We start from the raw sequence: 23,419 nt of genomic DNA on the forward strand, positions 1-23,419 counted from the left end.
GATAATGATGCATTTCTTGGCATTCAGTTTGAGGCCATGCTTCTGGCACCAGTCTTTAGTTTGGGTAACGTCTTGCTAATCCTCCTGAGATACGTAGCTTGGTTAGAAAAACACAATTTTACATTCACCCCAGAAGTGAAGGCTATGATAAGGCACAAACAACAGTTTATTTATAGTAGGGGGAAAATATCAAAGGGCACCTTGAGAAGGGGCAGAGTTTAACATTAAATAAAATGAAACTATTAGGTCTGTGGCAACTACAGTTACTGCAGGTATATTAATGATGGACCTTATGTTAGTGTGAACAGTTATGACAGGTCCATACACTGTACTGGGTTTTGTAATTGTATCACAGTCAGGGTAGTATATTTAGCCACCTACATTTCATGTTCAGCCTTTTATGATGTAAAACAAAAAGGAGGCTTGGAGACAGGATATATGAATATCTGAATGACATTATGAAAAAACTGACATGCATTGTATAGGCATTTGATCACTTACATTGATTTCAAAAAGTATATATTTTTATATTGATAGAGTGGTTTAAAACATGATAGGTGGTAATAGTCACAGTTCATTGAACTTCAAAGAAATATATTGATGGATTAGGTTAAATGTGAATAATGAATCTTGGTTAAATGATTATCTGTCTCTAGAGTGGTTAAACAGTGTGCATATATAATATGATGTATTTTAAATGTGGCAACAACATAATTTTATTTTATTTATTCATGTATGCATTCATTTATTTTTTCATTAATTATGCATTTCATATGACTTTATGAATTTTTTGTACACCAACATATTTGAAAGTATGACTTTAAGAATTTTTACATTCACTAATACTTGACAGACAAATATCTTGGAATCAGCTGACTTGTTCATTTCTGATATCTTGCAGTCAGCTGACTTATTGTTCAACTCTGATGAAGTCCTGTTTTAATTTATGGATGAAAGTGCTTAGTTTTTTTATGTAAATTTGCAATAAAGTTTCTGGACATTCCTGGATGATCATTTGTGGGATATGTTGAAGAATATGGTGTGAAATGCCATGGTGTGAGAGAAAAAGTCATTGCCAATTTCTGTTTTTGTTGCACTATTTGTTTGTTAGTAATTATGAACATAAGTAATATTTCTATATGTACTTAATATTTCAAAAAAACAAGTGACTTTTGTGTTTTTTAGCTTTTTTTTTTGCAAATGTGCTTCTGGGATTCTCAACTTTGGTGCATTTGGTTTTGTCCACTCATAGTGGAAGCAGTATATAATAGGGAAAATATACCCATTCACCTCACACTTGAGCAGGCAGAAGATGTAAATGTAACATTACATTGTGTATGCAGTCAGTGGGGAGGTCACGAAGTTTTTTTTTTTTTTTCCGATTTGAGCACCATCATTTTCAAGCTTTGACTGTAGCAAACTTGTAAGCCAGCCCAGTACCACTTTTTCAGCCCCAATCAGGTATTTTACAGCCATAGCATGTGCCCTGGTGTACCCAAGGTATTGTAACCTGTCTGGTCATGCCTCATTCAATATTTTTCCCATTACAGTTCCATTCCTTCTGTGGTAGAAAACCTTTTCATGACCTTTTTATATTTTATATTGATTATTTGGAGTGGTGCAGCGGTAGCGTTGTTGCCTCCCAGCAAGAAGTTCTCCTGTTCAATTCTCAACTGGAGTATTTTCTGTGTGGTGTTTGCATTTCCTCCCCATGGTTGAGTGGCATTCAAAAGACATGCATGAATGGATGTGCCTTCATTGAAGGATGGGCGTTGGGCTGGCAACTCGGCACCATAAAAATCTACTGCCAATCATTAGCGGACCGGAGTTCCGCTGTGGCGACCCCTAATCGGGAAAAGACAAACAGTTGATTATTTGGAGATTCTCTGTTGTCTTTGTATGGATCACAACCAAAAAGTAACTCAAACAACAATAGAAATAAATCTTTTACACTTACCATGCAAAACATACAATGCATGAGTTGCATTGTGAATTTATAGGGGACCCTTTCTCAATTTCCCCTCGTCTTAAAGTAGTCCAGGTAATTCTGTGCAAACACTGAAGTTATGGTAATACAATTGCTCAATATATTTCTTATAATATGAATCTTAGCTGACAAAGAATGAAAATAATTCCATTCCTAGGCTAGAGTGGTATATGCCGCTGTAGTGGCAATAAAGTCATGTAATGTGTCCTTCAAACTGGGCAATTAAAAAGGTAGTGCCTAAATCAGTTTTTGGATATCTTTCTATCTCTCTCTCTCTCTCTCTCTCTCTTTATCATTTTCATTCTTGCTTTCTATCTGATATGCTTGTGTACTTCTGTCATCACATATTCCTTAAATAAAAAGTCTTATATAGCTGTAAATCTCAGTAAAACTAAGATAGTACTGTCATGACACATGAGTTACAGGTACACATCTGCAATATATACTTCTGCTTTACTTGACTATTTGGTGTCATGTACACAAAACAATTAGTGATTGCAAATCACTTCCTAAGGTAAGAGGAGATGATTGTGTTAACAAGACAGAATGTGCTGAGTTTAAGTGGATTTTAGAACTGCAAGCAGATAGAGTATCATGTCTGAAGGACACTGTTCCTTTAAAACCTGTGCTCGGATCATGTGATATTAATGAGAAGCTTTTGGTGGTGTATTTGTACTGTGTTTTAATTTGCTGTGTATGGTCTGAAGAAGTGCTTTGTTTCAAGTGAAAGTGCCTACCATTTGTAATAGAAATTGTTGCTTTTTATATTTGGCCTTGTTGGAAGATAAAACTTTTTTTGATTTTGTGTTTGTTATGTTTGGCCATCCTTAACTCATTGTGGTTATTATTGCTTAACACTCCCCAAGGTATCTACAAACATTTGCATTGAGAAAAACCCACAAGTGCACACGCACACACATATGGATGCATATACTTTTCTCAATTAAACAATCGTTAGTAGAAATTCATTATATATATGTATATACATTTGGTGGCGAGATTCCTAATTATTTTTATTATTATTTTTCTACACTGTAGGCAAAGAATGTAGCCAGGATGAAAGTACAGCGGCTGCAATATTTACAGTTCAGATGGATGATTATTTGGGTGGAAAACCAGTACAATACAGGGAACTCCAAGGATATGAATCAACTGCTTTTGTGAGCTACTTTAAAGGTGGCTTGAAGTACCAGGTATGGAAATAGAAATAACTATGTACCATAAGCAAAAATTGTATTTTCAAAATTATACCTGTACATTTATTCTAACTTATGGACAGTTCATAAAGTTCACAGAACACAACAGACTTAAAAAGAAATGTGGAAAAATAGATTTACCCAATGATTTGTATAATATGTGTTTATTAAGGACATAGTCAGTCTCAAAATTTTGGTTGCAATAGATATTTTAATACATTAATAAACTATGTATGACCAAATAATTACCAACACCAAAACAATAATCTCAAGAATTCAACTCAACAAACACAAAGCTATAAACATAGTATGTAGTTATATTCCTCCAGGCAATAACATAAACACCTTAGAAAGCACACTCCAATGGTTATCCTCCTCCCACCCCCAAGAAACAATCATAATTGGGGACTTCAACATCGATTGGACAACTTGTTCAGCACATTTCCCAACCCCCCCATATTAACTTACATGGTTTCTCCCAAACTATTACTACCCCCACCAGAATCAACAAATCTAACAAAAAGGAAAGCATTATAGACTGGATCTTAATAAATAACAAACCTCAGTTGTACAAAGTAGGTACCCTACCTGAGGACATGAGCGACTGCCTCCTAGCCTACATAATTAGAAAAAGACAAGACATGCCCCACCAAACCACCTTTATAACCCGCAGGTATACAAAGAACTTTAACCTAAACAGTTTCCAATCTGATCTAAGCCTATGCAGATGGGCCAAACTTAAAACACTACCCCTTGACCAAGCAGTCGCAGAATTCAACACCACCTTCCTAGCCATCTTAGACAAGTATACTCCCAAATGTAGATATAGAACCAAAAACAAAACAGCACCATAGCTAACCTATCCTACTAGACAAAAACTCACTTCTAGAAATAGAGCATGGCCCTCATGGAGAGCCACCAAATCCCCACAAGCCCACATAACATACAAACAGATTAGAAATGAAGCTAAAAGATCTATTATGTTAGACAAACAAAACTACTATTTCAATTCACAGCAAAAACACCAAAATCAGCCTTAAAAATTCTGGTCAGGACTAAATAAGCTATTCCACCCAGGTAAATCATCTACCCCCACCCCCTCATCAACCCTACAACTACCTCCTCAATCAGTAGCAAATACCTTTAACACTTTCTTCACTGAAACCGTCAAATCCCTAGCCAATAATCTATCTCCCTCTTTTTCTTCCACAACCTCACCTACTCATATAAACCCCCCTCCCTTAAAACTAGAGCCTATCTCCACAGACTATATCAAATCTTTACTTGAGAAATTAAAACTTACTACCCTTGCAGCCGACCAACTTCCCACAGAATTCCTACAAAAAGCCGCTAAAGTAATAGCATACCCTATCTCCATCTTAATCAATCGTACTATCCAAGAATCCTACATCCCCTCCATCTGGAAAATGTCACACATTCTTCCACTTCATAAAGGAGGAAACTCCATAGAACTCTCAAATTACAGACCTATCGCAATTCTATCTCCCCTAGCCAAAATAATGGAGAAATGCATACAGAAACAACTATTAGCCCACCTCATACACAATTCTGTCTTAGCTTCATCCCAGCATGGTTTTAGACCAGCCCACAGTACAACCACTGCCCTTCTCTCCTTCTCTCACACAATAAATCACAACCGTAATCAAAATCTGCTCTCCTCTGCCCTCTTCCTCGATCTATCTAAAGCATTCGACATGGTAAATCACAGCTTACTCTTAGACTCCCTCAACTCACTGTCCATAGATAATTCAGTATGTAACTGGTTGCACTCATACCTAAACGATCGACAACAAGCTGTCTTGTGGAAAGATAATCTATCCCCCCTTTCTACCTATGACCCTTGGCGTTCACCAAGGCTCAATTCTAGGTCCCCCTCTTTTCTCTATATTCATCAATGATCTGCCCAAAATTATACCACAGACTACTTCCATACAGTATGCAGATGATTCCACACTAATCTGCACTGCCTCTACTCCAGCAGAATTACAATCCCTAACCCAGTCTACCTTTAACAAAGTAGAAAACTGGCTTAATTCTTGTTTACTCCTACTGAACCCAAATAAAACCAAACTACTACTTTCCCCCCACCCAAAACCAAATACCACCAATATTTACAGTCTCTTCAATCAATGGGACCACAATTTCTCCTGAACCAAACACGAAACTACTAGGCATAATCATTGACAACAATCTGAATTACAATGCCCATATACACAAAACCATAAAAACAGTAAATAAAAAAATAGGATCCATGTATAGGATAAAGAAATTTCTAACCCCAACTGCCAGAACCACCATAGCTCGCACACATCTTCTGTCCTCCCTTCTCTATGCCTCACCCATCTTCACTAATCTATCTAAATCGTACCTCAACAAAATCACGAGCTGCTATAACAATATAGCTAGATTCGCCACAGGCTCCACATACAGAACTCACCATTGTAATAAGCTTCACAAATTAGGTTGGCTAGAACTACCCAATCAAATATACTATAACCAACTCATATTTGCTCATAAAATCCTCTACCAACCTACCAGTACCCCGATTCTAACTAAAATGATTACCCCCTATAACAACCTAACATCCCTCCGCTCATCCAGCAGAATGCTAGTACAAACAACCAAAGCAAAAAACTCAGCTGGAGATTCTTTGTTCTCCAACTCTACTGGAAAAAAATGGAACTCCCTTCCTCCAGAAATAACCTCTAACAGCTCCTTGCCTCAATTCAAAAAAGCTCTAAAGACACACATGCACAGACTCTGGCTATGTCCGTGTCTACACCCCGACTAAACTAAACAAAAATGACACTGAGCTAGTCAAAAAATAGTTGTGCTCCTATCAAATCCCCAACTAACCCAAAACATAATAACAAACTTATTAATCCAAACTAACTCACAGATGTGTCTACCAAATCCCCCCTCTACAACCTATTTTTTCTGCCCACACTAAACAAAACCCCTCCAACCAAAATACCCTTTTCTTTCTTATCTTCCATGCTTTCTATCTGAATATGCTTATCTTACAGACACACCCCTTCTAAAAGATTGACTGCTCTGAACTCATTGCTTCAAATAATTTGTTTTTTTATGTCTTACCTATAGGTAACCTACAAATGACTTTTATCTTTGACCTATTGTTAACTTCCTAAACATCATTACAAACTGTATTTTTTCTCTCCTTAATTTGTTAACTAAATATTTGTAAACAGCTCTATTGCTACATTGTAAACATTTTGTAACCTATATTATTATTTGTTACTAAATGACTACATTTTTATGCTGCTGTTACTAAATGCTTTGATAACATGGAGCTTTTCTCCCCGGGCCTCTGCTGAAAATGGATATGTATCCAGTTGGACTTTCCCAGTTAACAAATGTAAAATAAATAAATAAAATAAAATAAAATGTAGTTTGTATAGGAGTGCAGTTATGTAGGAAATAATGGACTTCTCTGCATAGCACGTAGCACTGACAAAAAGAGATAAAACTGAGAACATGAACAGGATTTATGTATATCAACCCCAAATATTAGATTTAGTGAAACAGCGGTCTGCTCTGGTTGCTTTCTATTACACCATGCTTTGAATTATCTAAAAAGGAAAATTACCCATCCTCACTGTATCACAATCTCGCACAGATGAAAAAGCCAGTATATGCAATCAGCTGATTTTCAGTCACATATACCACCTTTTCACATTCGACCAATGAAACCTTTGACCACAGGAATTGTTTCCCCACACACACACACACACACACACATATATATATATATATATATGTATATATATATATATATATATATATATATGTATATATATATATATATATATATATATATATATATATATATATATATATACACACACACACACACACACCTATAAATATATACATATATATATATATATATATATATATATATATATATATACACACACACACACATACATATGTGTATGCATATATATATATATATATATATATATATATATACACACACAAACACACACACATATGTGTATGCATATATATATATATATATATATATATATATAGAGAGAGAGAGAGAGAGATATGTGTGTGTGTGTGTGTGTGTGTATATATATATATATATATACACACACACACACACACACACACACACACACACACACACACACACATATGTGTATGTATACGGATCTACTTCACAAGCTCAAAGTTTCAAAACATTGAACTGCAAATAGTTGAGACAATAAGATCAAAGTTTTGAAACTGAAATTGTAATAAAACAATTTTTAATAAAAATGTTTATGTTTTTGTAGGGAGCCAAGCCCCTCTGCTCCCACCATTCCCCCTGCTAAATAAATATACCAACTCCGAGATTGTGCTACAGTGAGGAAATGGTAAGTTTCTGGTTCTGTGGTGTATGGCAATCTCCATTTAAATCTTCGACCTTATGGACTTGAACATTTGCAGTTCAAACTTTTGAAACTTCAAGCTTGTGTAGGGAATCCATGTATACACACACACACACACACACACATATATATATATATATATATATATATATATATATATATATATATATATATAGTTTTAGGTCTTCCTATCCCCATGCCATCCAATATGCCCTGCTCAGATGTGAAGTGTGAGTATTAGTAGAGAACATGTCTGTCAACAACATTTCACTGGTAACTACTCATTCCCATCTCTATTCATGCCTGCTGTACCAAGCTTAAAGTTACTCTACACACCTACAGTTTGTAATTCTCATATACTAAGGCACATTCTTCTGTTCACAGATGTCACTTGCCCTCAGGTATGTTTGTTGCATTTAAAGGACCTGTAAATGTGGCGGGCAAGAAGCTGGACAGTTTCAGCCGATCTGAGAATAACTTTTTGCTAGAGGCACTTAGGAGCCATGGGGGTGAGTGAGTGAGTGCTGACCATTTTCTATGGAACAATGTCTGGAGTGAGTGATCCATGACTTCATTTGCACAAACCAGCAATGCTGGAGTCCTGTCATCTGCATATGGCAGAAGAGCAGCAACAAATGCAGCTTTACTGCACAGAGGTTAGCCTTTGGGGGCTTCTAGCACTGCACGATTAACAGATATGTAGGAATCAAAGCACACACAAAAAAAACACATAGAAACAATGCACATATTATTATGGAATTTTTATAGTGGCAATTAATGTATTGGGTCAGTATTGTTGTTCATCAAAATCATATAACTATAAACTGTTATCATTATAAGGAGTTTCAAAAATCTGTTCTGTTGGTTCTGATGAAGTCCTTATAATGAAACGACAAAAATGCTTAACCATTTATGTGCATTGTTTGTGTTCTTAATAAACTTTATTTGTATAGATACTTGTGTTTCTTGTCTTCTTCTGGGTTGCCTCCTGGTTCAGACACTATATGAGATGCTTTCTTTGGTTTTAAATCAAGATATTTAGGAATTCCTAGTATGTCTGCATGAAGACGAAGGCATCAGCATCATACCTGAACAAGGTCCCACCTTTCTCATTGGTCAGTAGGAGGTGCAACAGGTTAGGCGTGTTACACATGTGGAATGGTACATGGGCACAAACTGATTGTAGACAGACCACAAATACTCATGCATATATTTCCCATGGGAATGGAAGGTATTCGGACACAGAGGAAAGGCAGTGGACTTGGATGTCTGTAATATGGCTGAATCTGCATGAGCACCATTTGCTTGCTTGCAGACTTCAGGGCCTCATATGTGGTATGGCTTGTCATATTCACACTGTTATGTCTTGTATTGAGGATGGGGCAGGAAAACAAGCTGATGTCAGCACATGTGCAGTGTCTGACAATGACTCAGAGACACATACTAAAGCACGTTCTGATGACACAGTGACACAGAATGAAAGTGTGATCCCTACACGGCTGTGGCTGTAGAGCATGAACACTTACTATTCCTATGGGGAACGTCCCCCTTGACTCTGCAGCAACTGAGGAGCACAGGAGCACAGTGCATCTGATGTAGTCATACCCACTGCATGGTACACTGCATCTGATATGGTCATACCCACTGCATGGCACACTGCATCTGATGTGGTCATACTGCATGGTTACTCGTCATGGGGTCAAAATGCAGAAACATGCAATAACCAGCAGTGAAATTTTGGTAACATTAGGGCTAACATCTGTTGATAGTTTGCAGCTACTGAGGCTTTCAAAGAGCTAATGGCCACCACTTTATTGTGTGGTCTGTGTGCTGTTATGGCCTGAGTTAAACTTGATGTGTTGGACAGTGCCTCCACTGTATTGTGTGGTCAATGTCCTCTTGTTTCCTGATTTTAACTTGGTGTATTGGTCAATACCACCACTTTATTCTATGAACTGTGATACAACAATTTTGTCTTGAGCCCTGCTGTCAAATCTGATTTGAAAAATAATCAGATAGCATTTACAAAATATACAAAACCGTACCAGTGTGCACATGACAGTCACAAATATTTATACTGTAACTATCTTATTCCTCATAAACCATTTTCCTGCACTACAACACCTTAGTGCTCTAAGGTGCCAGGCAGTGCCTGGTTGCCTGGTTGCATGTGACATTTGATTTAGTATTGAAAACTATCACTCCCTCTTGTGTATTACTTAACTGTGATGAATTGTTTACTTGCCTGCTGTACTGTAGCCTTTCTGTGATAGTACCCCATGTCTTGCCATGTGGCTTCTACTTTTCTGCATAGTATTTATTACTGTGGCAACCAAGCTTGTTGCTAATGCCTTGAGTACTGTGTTGTGACACCCATATCTGGTGTGCCCAGCATTTTTTTTTAACATTTTGCTTATTCTGTTATCCAGCTCATAGAATCTTGTAGCATTTGCCTCTTGTGTAAACCACCAAGTGACTTCTTGGTGACAGATGTAGCTATGCCTTCTTGATTACCATGTTGTGGCATCCATTCTTTCTGCTGAATCATACAGTAATAAATTATTAGTGCACTGATGCACAGCATTACATTATTCCTGCCTGCTGCTCAGTCACTCTTAGTATTTTATTGAACATCTTGTTTTTTGGGATACGTCTGTGCTTGCTGTTCACTTAGCTCTTGCATTACTGCATTGCATTGCACTGTGCTATAGTTAGCTGTACTGCACTGTGCTGAGCTCTGCTGTATTGAGCTTTTCTGAGCAGTATATATTGTATGGTATTACATCATACTGTAGTGTGCTATGTAGTATAGATATGCACTGCTTTGCATTGTTCTCTAATTGGTTTCACTTATCCATTACTGTATGTCAGATAGCTACTGGATTATGTTATAATATACTGTATTACACTGTTTTTACTGCTTGTGTTGCTTCACTATCTCCTTTTATATCATACAGCTCACACTGTCTCCTGCATAGACCAATGGTCATCAGATTCCATGACATCACATAACATGGGTCCCTATCACTCCATCGAAAAATCAGTTCAGCGAATTTTCAGTGCACTTAACATCGAACATGCTGTTTTTACTGAGATCACAGTAAAGTGAGGATAGTAAATTTTCCCTTTTCCCACTGAAGTGCAATCTTGGAGTTAGTATATATAATTATCGCATGAGCAGAATTCGATGACTGGCATTTCCAATGAAATGCCGTTCATTGAAGTGTCACTTCAATGAAGTGATATAGACCCCACATATCATATATCACATATTATATGCTGCTGGTGTTTTAAGATTAAGCACAGGTCACCAGTCTGTCTCTGAGCAATATGTTGCCAGCCGTCTAGAACTAGGCACCTTGAAGCAGTGTATAAACTGCCACATGCTTACTGACAGACATTTGCTATTACAACATAATGAATGCATGTCAGAAATGCAAATAGTTATTACATCTGGATGCAAGGCTCTCACACAGGCTGTTTGTTAGTATTCACTCTAATACAACAACCTTCCAATCATCTGGTGCTCTAAAGATCACTTCCAAAACTACAATGTCCTCCTAACAACCAGTTGCAAACTTGAATGATCAGATCTTTTTGAAGATTATAGCAATTCTGATTTGAAATAAATTTTTCTTGCAAGAAAAATTATTATAATTGAGTGAACTTGCTGTTAAGGTAGGTGTTATATCATTAGCTTTCTCTATCTTATGATTTGGAAATGTTGACTATAATGTGACATTTGTTAAACCAGAGACATAGCTGAGTGCAGCCCTCCTGAAGACACATTTTAAATGTATTTGCATCACAATGGCATTGAAGAAGAAGGAGATCACTGGCATAAAGAAGGACATTAACATTTAGATATCAATAGGAAGGCTATTTTCATGAAGTTAGAAGAGTATAGAAGACAGTGCTCAACATTGGGAAGACCTAAATGAAGAGTTATAAAGGAGAATAAAGTGTTGCAAAGTGAACTGTGACAATTTTATCTGTAAGATTTCAAGGATGGTATGGGACATTTAAATGTGACTAACAAGATCTAAGTGATGCAATGGTGACACCCATGTAATTACTCTCAAATTACCCTGATAAATATAAATATTAAAAATGTACTTGGTACCCAACAGAATTGAGTAATAATGTTGTTATTGGCTTCTGGGAGCTTTTTAAAGAATTTTGGGTTGAGCTTATCCAGTTTATTAGTCTAAAATCTGTTTCATTGTTAGTAGCATGAGCACTGAATCATACAATTTACCCTGAATCAAGATTTCGGAATATAGATATACTAGGATCATCCAGTGGCATGAAAGTGGGTAAAATGCGCATGGATAAAAATGGTGGTAGTAAAGCAGTCTCTTAAAATGGTTGCATTTGCTTGTACTGTGAGCATGGTTTTATTAGGGGAGAAAACATGTTTAAGAGATGTGTTTTCTTTAAGACCTAGGAGTTAAGAGATACTGGACAAAATTCCCTAATCAGTATGAAATGTGGACCACCCACAAGAGATGCAACAGTTGATTTAGTCAGTATGCAGAAATATTAACTATAACATCTAAATAAGAGGAAACAAACATTGGATAGATAAAGTCTTTGACTTTCATAATTCCTGGAAATTGCCCTTGTCTGCATTTGATTTCTTTGATCACATGAATGACATAATAATTTCAGCAGAGACAGTATTTTTGTTGCAGGGAAGAGATCAAACTGTTTTTTTTGGGTTTTTTTTTTTTGCAATTAGTAATAATATACAACTTAAAAATTGATGATAAGACAGAAAGGAGAAATGATGGCAATGATGAGCAGTAAGGTAAATGGACGGAGGAGGAATTGTAGTTAGTGGGGAGGTGTGAGAGAAGGAGAAGGATTAAGAGCTTAGGAAATCAGTACAGTGTGAGGAGGAGAGGAAAGGTGCAAAGGACTGGCAAGCAAAGTGGCTGTAAGAGTTGGAGAAAAGTAATCTGAGTAAAGCCAGTCAGGGGAGCAGGAATCAGTAAGTTGAGACTGTGTAGTGGTCACTGAAGTTGTTAGAAAGTATGCTGGTAGAACAAGAGACTAGTCAGAAGTATATGATAAGATGAAATATAGCAATAAATTATATCATAAAATGCTTTGTATGAGAAGTAGTTAGGTATTGCCAAGAAATACAGCAACAATAACGGGAAGAAGGGTTTGTTGTATCGGTGACCTAATGATCTGACTTTTACACTGCTAGGTAGCATATTGTAATTTAGAGAAAATGAAATAATGTATTACAACAAGAAGGTACCTGAGGTTGCTAATGCAGAGATATGTTGAATTCAGCATTATCTTTGGGCGCAATAACAGAAAGTCACCTGCTTGGATCATCTTTAGCACAAGCATCACGGTTAGCATAATTGTTAGTATTTAACTCCCAGGCACAAGGTCCAGGGTTTGATTCTCACCTTTGAAAGGGAAACTGGCTAGGCTTAAAATGGCCCAGAAGGGCAGCTAGTCTCATATTGGCAGATAGCCTACTATTAACCCAAGAACCTAGGAACCTAACAATTGGATTCAGCCTCATTGAAGATATAACTGTTATGCTTTATGAAAAAAGCCATTCTTCTAACTATTTCAGCACTAGGCTAATCATTTCTTAGAAAGCTTTAGGAGTTTAAGATGATTGAAGAAAGTGTGTATCCCTCTCTTAGCTAGGGTGAATTAGATAATCTGATTGTTTTGTAACTATGTAGGAGAATTGTTCAACAAACCTGTCAGCAATCCAATCAGAATCCATTCCACTTAGCCAGTAAGATTTTCCTGGTCTAAAGTCTTCTGATTTCCTTTATGGTGTGGATCATGTCTGCAAATAACAATACACTGTTTAAGGTTACGAGCAAATGCTTCAGAAACCTAGGCTGAGATTTTTGCGGGTTAGTGGGCAGCACTTTTAATCCAGACACATCACACCAACAACGTTATCTTTCTTGAATGCAGTACTGCACACTAACAATTCTGTCCTTCTAGAATGCGGTACTGGCTTCATGCTACTGTAGCAAGAGTTTTACAAAATTAGAAGAATAATGAGGTGACATGACAGCAGTAGTAGTAGCAGAAGAAATATCCACTTGTATTAGTAGTAACAGTAGTAGTAGCAGAAGAAGTATTCACTTGTATTAGTAGTAACAGTAGAAGTAGCAGAAGAAGTATCCACTTGTATTAGTAGTAACAGTAGTAGTAGCAGAAGAAGTATCCACTTGTATTAGTAGTAACAGTAGTAGTAGCAGAAGAAGTATCCACTTGTATTAGTAGAAACAGTAGTAGTAGCAGAAGAAGTATCCACTTGTATTAGTAGTAACAGTAGTAGTAGCAGAAGAAGTATCCACTTGTATTAGTAGTAACAGTAGTAGTAGCAGAAGAAGTATCCACTTGTATTAGTAGTAACAGTAGAAGTAGCAGAAGAAGTATCCACTTGTATTAGTAGTAACAGTAGTAGTAGCAGAAGAAGTATCCACTTGTATTAGTAGTAACAGTAGTAGTAGCAGAAGAAGTATCCACTTGTATTAGTAGTAACAGTAGTAGTAGCAGAAGAAGTACTTCAGATGTGTCATTACAGGAAAATGCTGGCCAAGCAACATGATATAAATGAGCATAAAAAATGGAAACCTCTCAAATAAAAATATGCTGCCAAGTGTGTTACCACACTATTAATGTTATGCAAACAAATGTATTTCCTTCAAGCAGATAAGGCAGCCTGTGAAACAACAAAGCTTTTTGTCATACTGAATGCAATAAGATACTGTGCTTTATTTTAAAAATATACTGGTCTGTCATATATGTGAATTGTTTTAAAGTGCACCTCCTAATGTGAAAGAAACATTTTATACAGAGAAGTAGTTGCAAGTTTAAACTCTGAAGGAATAACATTCAGCTTTTGTCAAGGACTCAGAACTTCATATACTTTATATTTATGTGAAAGTACTTCAGATTTAGATAATCAAATTGCACACTGAAAACTTTTAAAAGGTAGAATTCACAAATGTATTGTTTTTCATTTGTGACATTGCAAACCATCATGGCTAATAAAATTTCCTGAAATGGATACTTTTATTGCAATGTTACACATCTGTTAACAGCACCTACCCTTCTAGTGCTAGCAACCACATCCTGTTAATTGAAAGTCTAGGTAAATAAAACAAACTGGAACTGTATCATGTAATAGTTCTGGTCTTATGCCGTGGAAATGATTCATTTACTGCTATGTAAACAATGAACTAAGGCAACCTTGACATTTCTGTCTGATTATGTGCCTGCTGAGACATGTAAATGATGTTTTTAATCCTGTTATATTGTTTTAATAAAAATGAAAAGATCTTATCAAATGATGAAATAATATTAATTTGACGATCCTTGATAAAACAAAGGTTATATAATATCAAATCAATGGCATAGGGGCACAGCATATATGTCTGTTTCCCATGGCATAGGTTCATAGGTGTATACTAGGCTAACAATGGCTAGGGCTTATATGAAGACTCGCTGTGCAACCCAGATGTATCCATTTAACTGTTCTGTCTTGGGCATTTATATTGGGAGAGAGGGGTTTGGATGCTATTATAAATTATATAGAGGGAGTATGTTAGTTTGGGCATGATTTACTGACTGTCTCAATACATCATAGACAAGGGGGCAAGAAACAGGGTGAATTTCTAATTTCCCACCCATTGATCTAGGTTATGTTTGAATAGGGTTAGGGAGGGACTGTTTCACATGGATGAGGATTGTCTGAGACACATATCTGTCTGCCCAACATGTCCTATTTATTTCATAAGAAAAAATAAATAAATCCTTAAATCTAGTAGTTCTGGTGCTGTTTGCTTTGCAGATGTGTAAAAGGTCCATCAGAGCAGGATCCAAGGATGCCTTGTATGCTAGACATAGATCGCCTCTCAGTAGTCTGTAGGAGCCTATGTATAGATATAGGTCATTAAGGCAATCCACACAGGACAATGTATTTATGCCCTGGGCTTTTTTGGTATGGAACCTTTGCAGACTTTACAGGTGTTGCATACGTCTGACCAGGTGCATGCTGAAGGGGGAATCATACTCAATGATAGGTCTAATGAGGGCCGAATAAATTAACACAGTCACTTTCCTGGACCTCGATGACATGCCTAATTTATAAGTTGAATGACACAGAATTATTTCCTTACTACCCTGTCCATGCGTTGGTCAAAGCCCAGGTTACTATCTACATGTGTTTCCAAATCCCTGTCTACAGGGTCAACTCTTATGGGTATTTTATTGATGAAGTAATTTCCCTGGGTGTCCAACTTCTCAGAAGGTGCTATTATATGTTTCTTGGTATTGAGGTTTAAGCCACGATTTTGGGAACAGTCATTTGAGTTAGACCCTCTTGCAAGATGTTAGTGTGTTTGGGGGAATCTATGTTTGTTCATACTTTGCAGTCATCTGCAAACTTGGTCAACTAGAAGCATTTGAAATTGGCTTTGACTTCTGAGAAGTAGATGCCGAAGAGGAGTGGGCCCAGTACTGAGCCTGAGGGATTTTCTGGGTCCTATCTGTGAGTCAGCTGGTCATACAATGTGTTATATGGGGGGGGGGTTATGCCTAACGTGATGAGTTTATTAACAATGCCTCAGTGAGGTATCATACCAAATGCCTTAGCCAGGTTCAGGTAGGCAGTATACACCATTTTACCATCGTCCACTGCATTGGTAACCTCCTCAAAGGAGTTCACCAGGTTTTGTAGGCAAGACCTTTCTTGACAAAGCCAAACTGGGTTGTGCCCAGTGACTAGAGGTTACTTATGTCTTTGTCGATCATTTGCATAATAATTCATTCCATAGTTTTGCATATAACTTGCATATAACATAGAACCAAAGTTCTACAGTATCCTAATTGCTTTTGCTTGCTTGATTTAGATCTATAATATTTGCTGGCTTCTGATCTGTTTTGAAAGTGTTATTTTTCTGAGTTGATTTTTCCCCTACCCTGCCCTCCCTATTGGTGTTTTCTTTTTATACTTGGTGGCTTTGCAATTGCCTACCCCTACTGTAAATTTGATCTGTGACACTCCTCCCAGTCTGCTGTCTTTAGCTCATTCTTCCTAATACAGAGAGAATCAAAAAAAATGTTTTTTGCACTTTATTCATCTGCTTACTGTGTTTGTGTTTCTTCCTACTTTATTACTTATTTTGCTCTTGTTGCCTGTTCTTAAAAGTACTTAATAGCATTTATTCTGCTGCATTTATTACTGCTTGTTAGTAGCCAATTAAATTGTAACTGTTATTCTAAGCCTTTGGATTACACACTTGGGCTTTAGACCAGTTGTTTTACATTAGGAAGGTTTGTGGTCTGCACTGTTGTGGCAGGACAGGAAGCGTACATCCTTCTAAGTTGGGAGTTGCTGACTGAAGGCTTAGTGTCTGTTCTAAAGTGTATTAGTTCTGGTTTAAGCACTTGGGCTTTGGGCCAGTTTTTTTACATTAAGAAGGTGTGGTCTGCACTCTTGTGGGAGGCTGGATTCTGCCCTTCTGAGCTGGGAATTTCTGGTCACAGGCTTATTGTGCCTGCTTATTTGAACTATTTCTTTCTAAAATCGGTGCGCCTTGTTGCTGCAGCAAAGACCAGATTCAGGCCTGCTGAATCTAGCTTTGTTTGTATAACTTGAGCACTGACCCAGGCCATCTTTTTTTTGGAGAAGGTTCCCCTGCACCCTAGCAGCAGGAGTGTGCAGTTAGAACTTGTCTGTTTGAAGACTGCTGGAGCAGGGCTCAGTTTTGAGCATTTTTCTGGTTAATTGGGTAACTTGTTTAAATCAGTTATTCATTTTCTATTGTTTTATATATATATATAATTGCATTCTATTCATCTGCTTTTACTGTATTTGTGTTTCTTCTTACTTTATTACTAGGGGCACTGACTACAACTCTGGTCTGAGATATATAACAATAAGTATCCTTTTCTGTGCATTTAAAGAGTTTTTTTGATTGTATCTGCATTATTTTCTAAAAAAAAAACAAATATACTTGTTTCCTGCCTTTCTAAGCTAGTATAGTCCAGTTTTCAGGTTAAGTGCTGAATTCAGGGCTGTGTTACAAATTTCTGTGTTTGCCCATACCTTACTTGGATAGAAGGAAGTTTCTCTGTTCACCTGTGAGAGAGGGGAGCTTTGAGCAGCCTATCTGTCCCTGGAGGAGTGGTTTCAGCCAAGAAATTAGTGGTTTATTGGCCATTTTGGGCTAATTTCTCTCTCTTTCATTTTCCTGCTATAAATACTGCATTTGCCCTTTTTTGCACGCCAGGCAGCTCTGGTTAGCTGGGGTATAACTATTCCCAGCTCCACAAAGTCTCCTCTTCAATTTTTCCCTTGGAACTAGACAAACTTTCAACTTGAGCACTCAAGCCATTCATTTCTCAGCCTGGCACTTGCTCAAAACTCATAGCAAGCACTTATAAACCCTAGCACTAGATCCTCCTATACTGTACAGAAGGACAAGGCTCTCTATTCAACCTTACCAGCCATTCAGTAAAACAGTTCATTGTACCTATCCATGCATGCCCAAAGGGCCGTTTCAGGCATACTCTTCGGTCCAACTGGTGAATCTGGGCATTTTGAGGCAATGTTACAACTGCCTCATGTACACAGACAACCCACTCCTCCTACCACCAAACACGAATACATGTGAGAGATGCAATTATACAGCCAAACTGGAGGCTAAGCTCTCTCAACCCAAGGCTGGATCAGACAGTCAAGAGGAAAAGGGAAATACTTGCATCACACCACCAGTCTCACATAGACCCATTAAACCAGCACCGACAAAAAACACACATAAATACAAGAAAACATACTCGGAGGCTCTAAATAAAAACCTGAAAAAGCAACAGAGACCTCCAAAGCAGACATCCAAGCAACCTCCACCCCCCCCCCAACACAAATCACGAAACACGTACTTCACAAAACCAGTGTGCCATGCAATCACCAGCCTTAAGGCAAAATAACATACCCAGCATACTAGTAATAGGTGACTCTATAGTCAGGCACACTGACGTCCCACTCACTAGGCTGAATAAGGAGACAGTTACTGTTAGCTGCCTGTCAGGTGCCAGGATCTGCCACATAACACAAGCACTCAGGTTACTCCAGAACAAGTGTAAATATGACTCTGTCATTGTCCATGTTGGTGTGAATGACCTGAGCCGTACCTCCCTGGAATACATGAAAAGAGACATTGAAGAGTTCTCTGATCTTGTAGCCCAGGCCGGTATGACCCTGACCCTGAGTAGCATCCTGCCCTTACCAAGAATGATACCACAGTATAAAGAAAAAATTATCAATTTCAACAATTGGCTAAGTTTCTGGTGTCATTCAAAGGGGATCCAGTGTCTGTCTGACTGGGATGACATGCTCAACAAGCCACACTGCTTCACTTGAGATGGCTTGCACCTGTCACCCTTAGCCTTTCGAATACTGGCCAAGGCTCTTGCCACCCCCACCTTTTTTAGGCAAGGTTCAAAAGATGAACTCACTGCCATAAATAGCACAAGTAGCAAAAAACTGAGGGTAATGCTACTCAATGCCAGAAGTCTAAACCTCAAAATGCATGCACTCGAGGCACTCCTCAGTATGGAGAAAATCGATATGTGTGCAGTAACAGAAACCTGGTTTAAGGCTCCAGAGAGCACCCCAGCACTACCAGGCTACAACTCACACCATACATTTCAGCCACAGAACCCGGACCAAAATACAAAAGGCAGGGGCATATCCATATTCATCAAGGATACCCACACCTCCAGGTTAGTGGCACAGCACAATGCTTCAGAGATCATCCATGTGCAACTAACAACGGACAAAACTGCAATTCAAATTGTAGCTTGCTACAAATCACCCACCATGTCCCAGGACCCCCATTCTGCATTTCTGGAAACACTGGGAAATATAAAGGTCCTAACAAACACCCTAATATTGGGTGATTTCAATTACCCAAACATTAATTGGGAGAACTGCTCAAGTACTAACTCCCTTGCCCAACATTTCCTAGAATTTATAAACTCAAACACCCTGGATCAACTGGTCAACACTCCCACCAGAGGTAACAACATATTGGACCTGGTCATCAACAACATGGGCGACCAGTGCTCCACACCAGAGGTCAACCCCTCGCTGGTTAGATCTGACCATAAACAAATCACTTTGGATATCCACATTTCGCCCCCACCCCCGGACAAGGAAACCACTGTAAAAAAACTTTTCAAAAGCAAACTTCACGTTACTTAAGACCGAGGTGGAAAGTTTCAAAGCCCCCATGCTAAAGGATAACATTGTCCAAGCTGCAAAATCCTTTACTAATGCATTCTACAGGCACCTACAAGAATGCATGGATCGTGCTATCCCAAGCAAAACCAAGACTCACTCCTCCAAGTAAAGAAAACCAGTCTGGTGGACTCCTGCCATAAACAACTATACAATAGAAGGAGGAAACTAGTACAGAAAAGAGTAAAATCCCAAGAAGGGAAGACATCCCTGATCAGTATCAGCAAGAAACTACGATCCCTCATAAAATCATCCAAGGTGAGTTTCGAAAGAGAAATTGCCAAGGATTCCAAAGATAACCCCAGGCATTCTTTAGCTATGTCAAGAATCTAAGTGGCAATGCTCAGATCTGCTCAGAGTTTGTGCAGAATGGTACAAAATACACTGAACTGACCGATATTGCCAACTTCCTGGTAGACAGGTTCAGCTCAAACTTCACCCCCTCTCACCCCAAAAAGGGCCCATAACCATACCAGAAGAATGTAGAGCTCTTGAAATCACAGACACTCAGGTTAAAACAGCCCTCTCCAAAGCCAAAAACACAGCATCAATGAGACCAGACAGTGTCCCAGGCTGCGTTCTACACGAGCTCAAAGATGAACTGACCCATCACCTAAACACACTGTTCAAACTCAGTCTCTCCACAGGTTACATACCCATAGAGTGGTGCACAGCAATGGTTATTCCAATCCACAAAGGTGGAGCCACAACAGACCCCGGGATCTATCGCCCTATAAGCCTGACTAGCTTGGTCTGCAAGGCTATGGAGTGCATCATCATGGAACTCATTAACAAAGACATTGGGAACCTCCCAACACTGTACCCTACCCAGTTCGGCTTTGTTAAGGGCAGATCATGCCTCCTAAACCTGGTGGACTTCTTTGAGACAGTTACCAAGGCTATAGATGAGGGAAAGGTGGTACACACAGCCTACCTAGACCTCGCAAAGGCCTTTGACACCATTCCCCATTCTGGTATTATAGACAAGCTCACCAGCCTGAACATAAACCCCTACGTCACAAGATGGGTTGTCAACTAACTCACAGACAGAGCTCACATGGTAAGAGTTGCGGGAGCTAGGTCTGACTCTAAACCGGTTACAAGTGGCGTTCCCCAGGGCTCAGTTCTAGGACCCCTCCTGTTTGGCATATACTTCTCAGAGGTACAGGCAAGCACAGGAGGACTATGGCTGGCCAAGTTCGCAGACGACTGCAAATTAGGGGCTATAATTGACTCTCTGGCTGACACAGACATCCTCCATGATTTTGACACTGATCCGTATACCTGGTGTCAAAATCATGGCCTCAAGCTAAATGCCAAAAAGTGCATAGTCATCCCCTTTGGAAAAAAACAAAGTACCCACAAACTACCACATAGGTGGTAGTCCCCTAAATACGGAAGACATAATAAGGGATCTAGGGACCCAAGTAGATAGTAAACTCTCCTTTGATAATCACATTGCCAAAGTGGTTAGAAAATCATTCTACATGGCCCACCTTATCATAAAAGGGTTCACATCCAGATAAAAAGAGGTCATTGTGTCCCTCTACTCATCGCTCATTAGACCCATCATAGAGTACAACGCCCCATTTGGGATGTATCTTACAAGACACCTGCAACAGATGGAAAGACCACACAAGTACCTCACCAAGAGGATCACTGGCCTCAAACAGATGCCCTATGCAGCTCAACTGAAGAAACTCCAGCTGTACTCGGTTGCATACCGTCTACTCATAGGTGATCTCTGCCTGACATACAAGGCCATGTCCAACCCAGATCTGATGGACATGGTCCACCTAAAGAAAAGCTTATCCCCTCGAGCCACATGCTTTAGGGATCTAAACCTCACCACAACAATAAATAGGACATGCTGGAGGGATCGATTCCTGTCATAGAGACTTCCCATGCTTTGGAACAAGATTCCAATCTACATTAGGCAGAGCTCCACGCTAACACTCTTCAAGAGAAACCTTGACGAGTGGATGGGAAACAGAAAGTTTACCCTGGGGATCACTTCAGTGGCTCTGCTGGACAGAGGCACAGGGAACTAATCTAAGGGGGCGGCAAAAACCAACACATTCTGGCTAGGCTTATAAACACCTTCAGGCAGATAGCCTAGTACCTACCTATGAACCTATGAACCTATAAATTAGTCAGACAAATGAGTCTGTAGTTTTTGGGATCTGTTGGTGGTCCTCCCTTATGAAGAGGGTTGACCATTGCAGCCCTCCATTCTCGTGGCAAAAAACATGTTTTCAGAGGGTCTACTTCATAACATTGAAATTTTATAATGTTGAATTTCATAACATTGAGATCAAAACACTGAAAACCTAAAACATTGAAAACTCAGAACATTGAAAGTGTGCTTCATAACATTGAAAACTACAATGTATATGTAAATAACATCCTCTTCACCTATAACAACACCTAGCTAACAAACACACTTTCTATTACGTTTCTGCAGGGGCCAAGTCCCCCTGCATCCCCATGTGGGGGGCTCTGCCCCTCACACCCCCCTGTAAATTAAATATACCAACTCCAAGATCGCACTACAATGGAAAAAAGTTAATTTCCTAACCTCACTGTATCACAGTCACTATACACCGGGGTTAGAAAATTAACTTTTTTCCAATGTAGTGCAATATTGGAGTGGGTTTACCAGGGCTTGAGGGGGGCAGAGCCCCCAACATGGGGGGGTCCCCCTGCAGAAATGTAGCATAAAGTGTGTTTGTTAGTTAGGTGTTGTTGTAGGTGGAGGGGATCTTTTTTACTTATGCAATGTAGTTTTCAATGTTATGAAGCACACTTTCAATGTTCTGAGTTTTTAATGTTTTGGGTTTTCGGTGTTTTGAATTTACGATGTTATGGCCTCAATGTTATGAAATTTCAATGTTATAAAGTAGACCTGTTTTCAGGCTATAGTTAAACAGTTCAAATGTTCAAAACAAAATGTAGCACGGAGATGCAGAAACTTGAAAGTTAAATGTCCATAAACTCTCGAATGCAACCAAATGCCACAGCACAGCACCATATACTGTTCAAATTCGATGCATGAAACTATGAAAGTCTCAAAATACTTTTCAGTACCATCTAGGATCTCTCAAATTTCCATCAGTCAACTCCACCGAACAATAGCTTGTAAAATGCACAAACAAAAAATCCAAGTGTTCAGCGAAGTAGAAACAAAGTAATTTATAAAAACACCCGGCTAGCGCTTTCAACAAGGTCTTCTTCAGACCGTTATACAAATTTCAAATAACACTCACATATATTTATAAAGGATGTGGCGTGAACATCTTGATGTCACATCCTATTAAAATTAATTCACAATAAAAATTCACAAAGAAGAAACAACATTTCCCTAACCATCTAAATGCTATAAAAATATAGCACTTTACAGTCTAATTATGCGTGCACAAAATGTATGCACTGTTTATTCTTCACGTAAATCAATTCATAAAACCATATAACTATTATAAAATAACCATGCATATGATCTACGTATCTAGGCTAAAGA

At 38.5% G+C, this 23,419-nt stretch overlaps 1 protein-coding gene across 1 annotated transcript in view; it reads left to right on the forward strand.

The window, feature by feature from the left end:
* The window catches only part of SCIN (scinderin), a 1,026,348-nt gene that overhangs the window by 187,783 nt on the left and 815,146 nt on the right, over positions 1–23,419 (forward strand). Inside the window, exon 2 of the mRNA XM_044066756.1 lies at positions 3,026–3,180. Within this exon, the coding sequence (XP_043922691.1) occupies positions 3,026–3,180 (155 nt within the window). The remainder of the gene's footprint in view (positions 1–3,025; positions 3,181–23,419) is intronic.

This window comes from Protopterus annectens, chromosome 3.part1 (genome assembly GCF_019279795.1).
Source record: "Protopterus annectens isolate FY-2018-M chromosome 3.part1, PAN1.0, whole genome shotgun sequence".
In the NCBI taxonomy this organism is placed as follows: Eukaryota; Metazoa; Chordata; order Ceratodontiformes; family Protopteridae; genus Protopterus; species Protopterus annectens.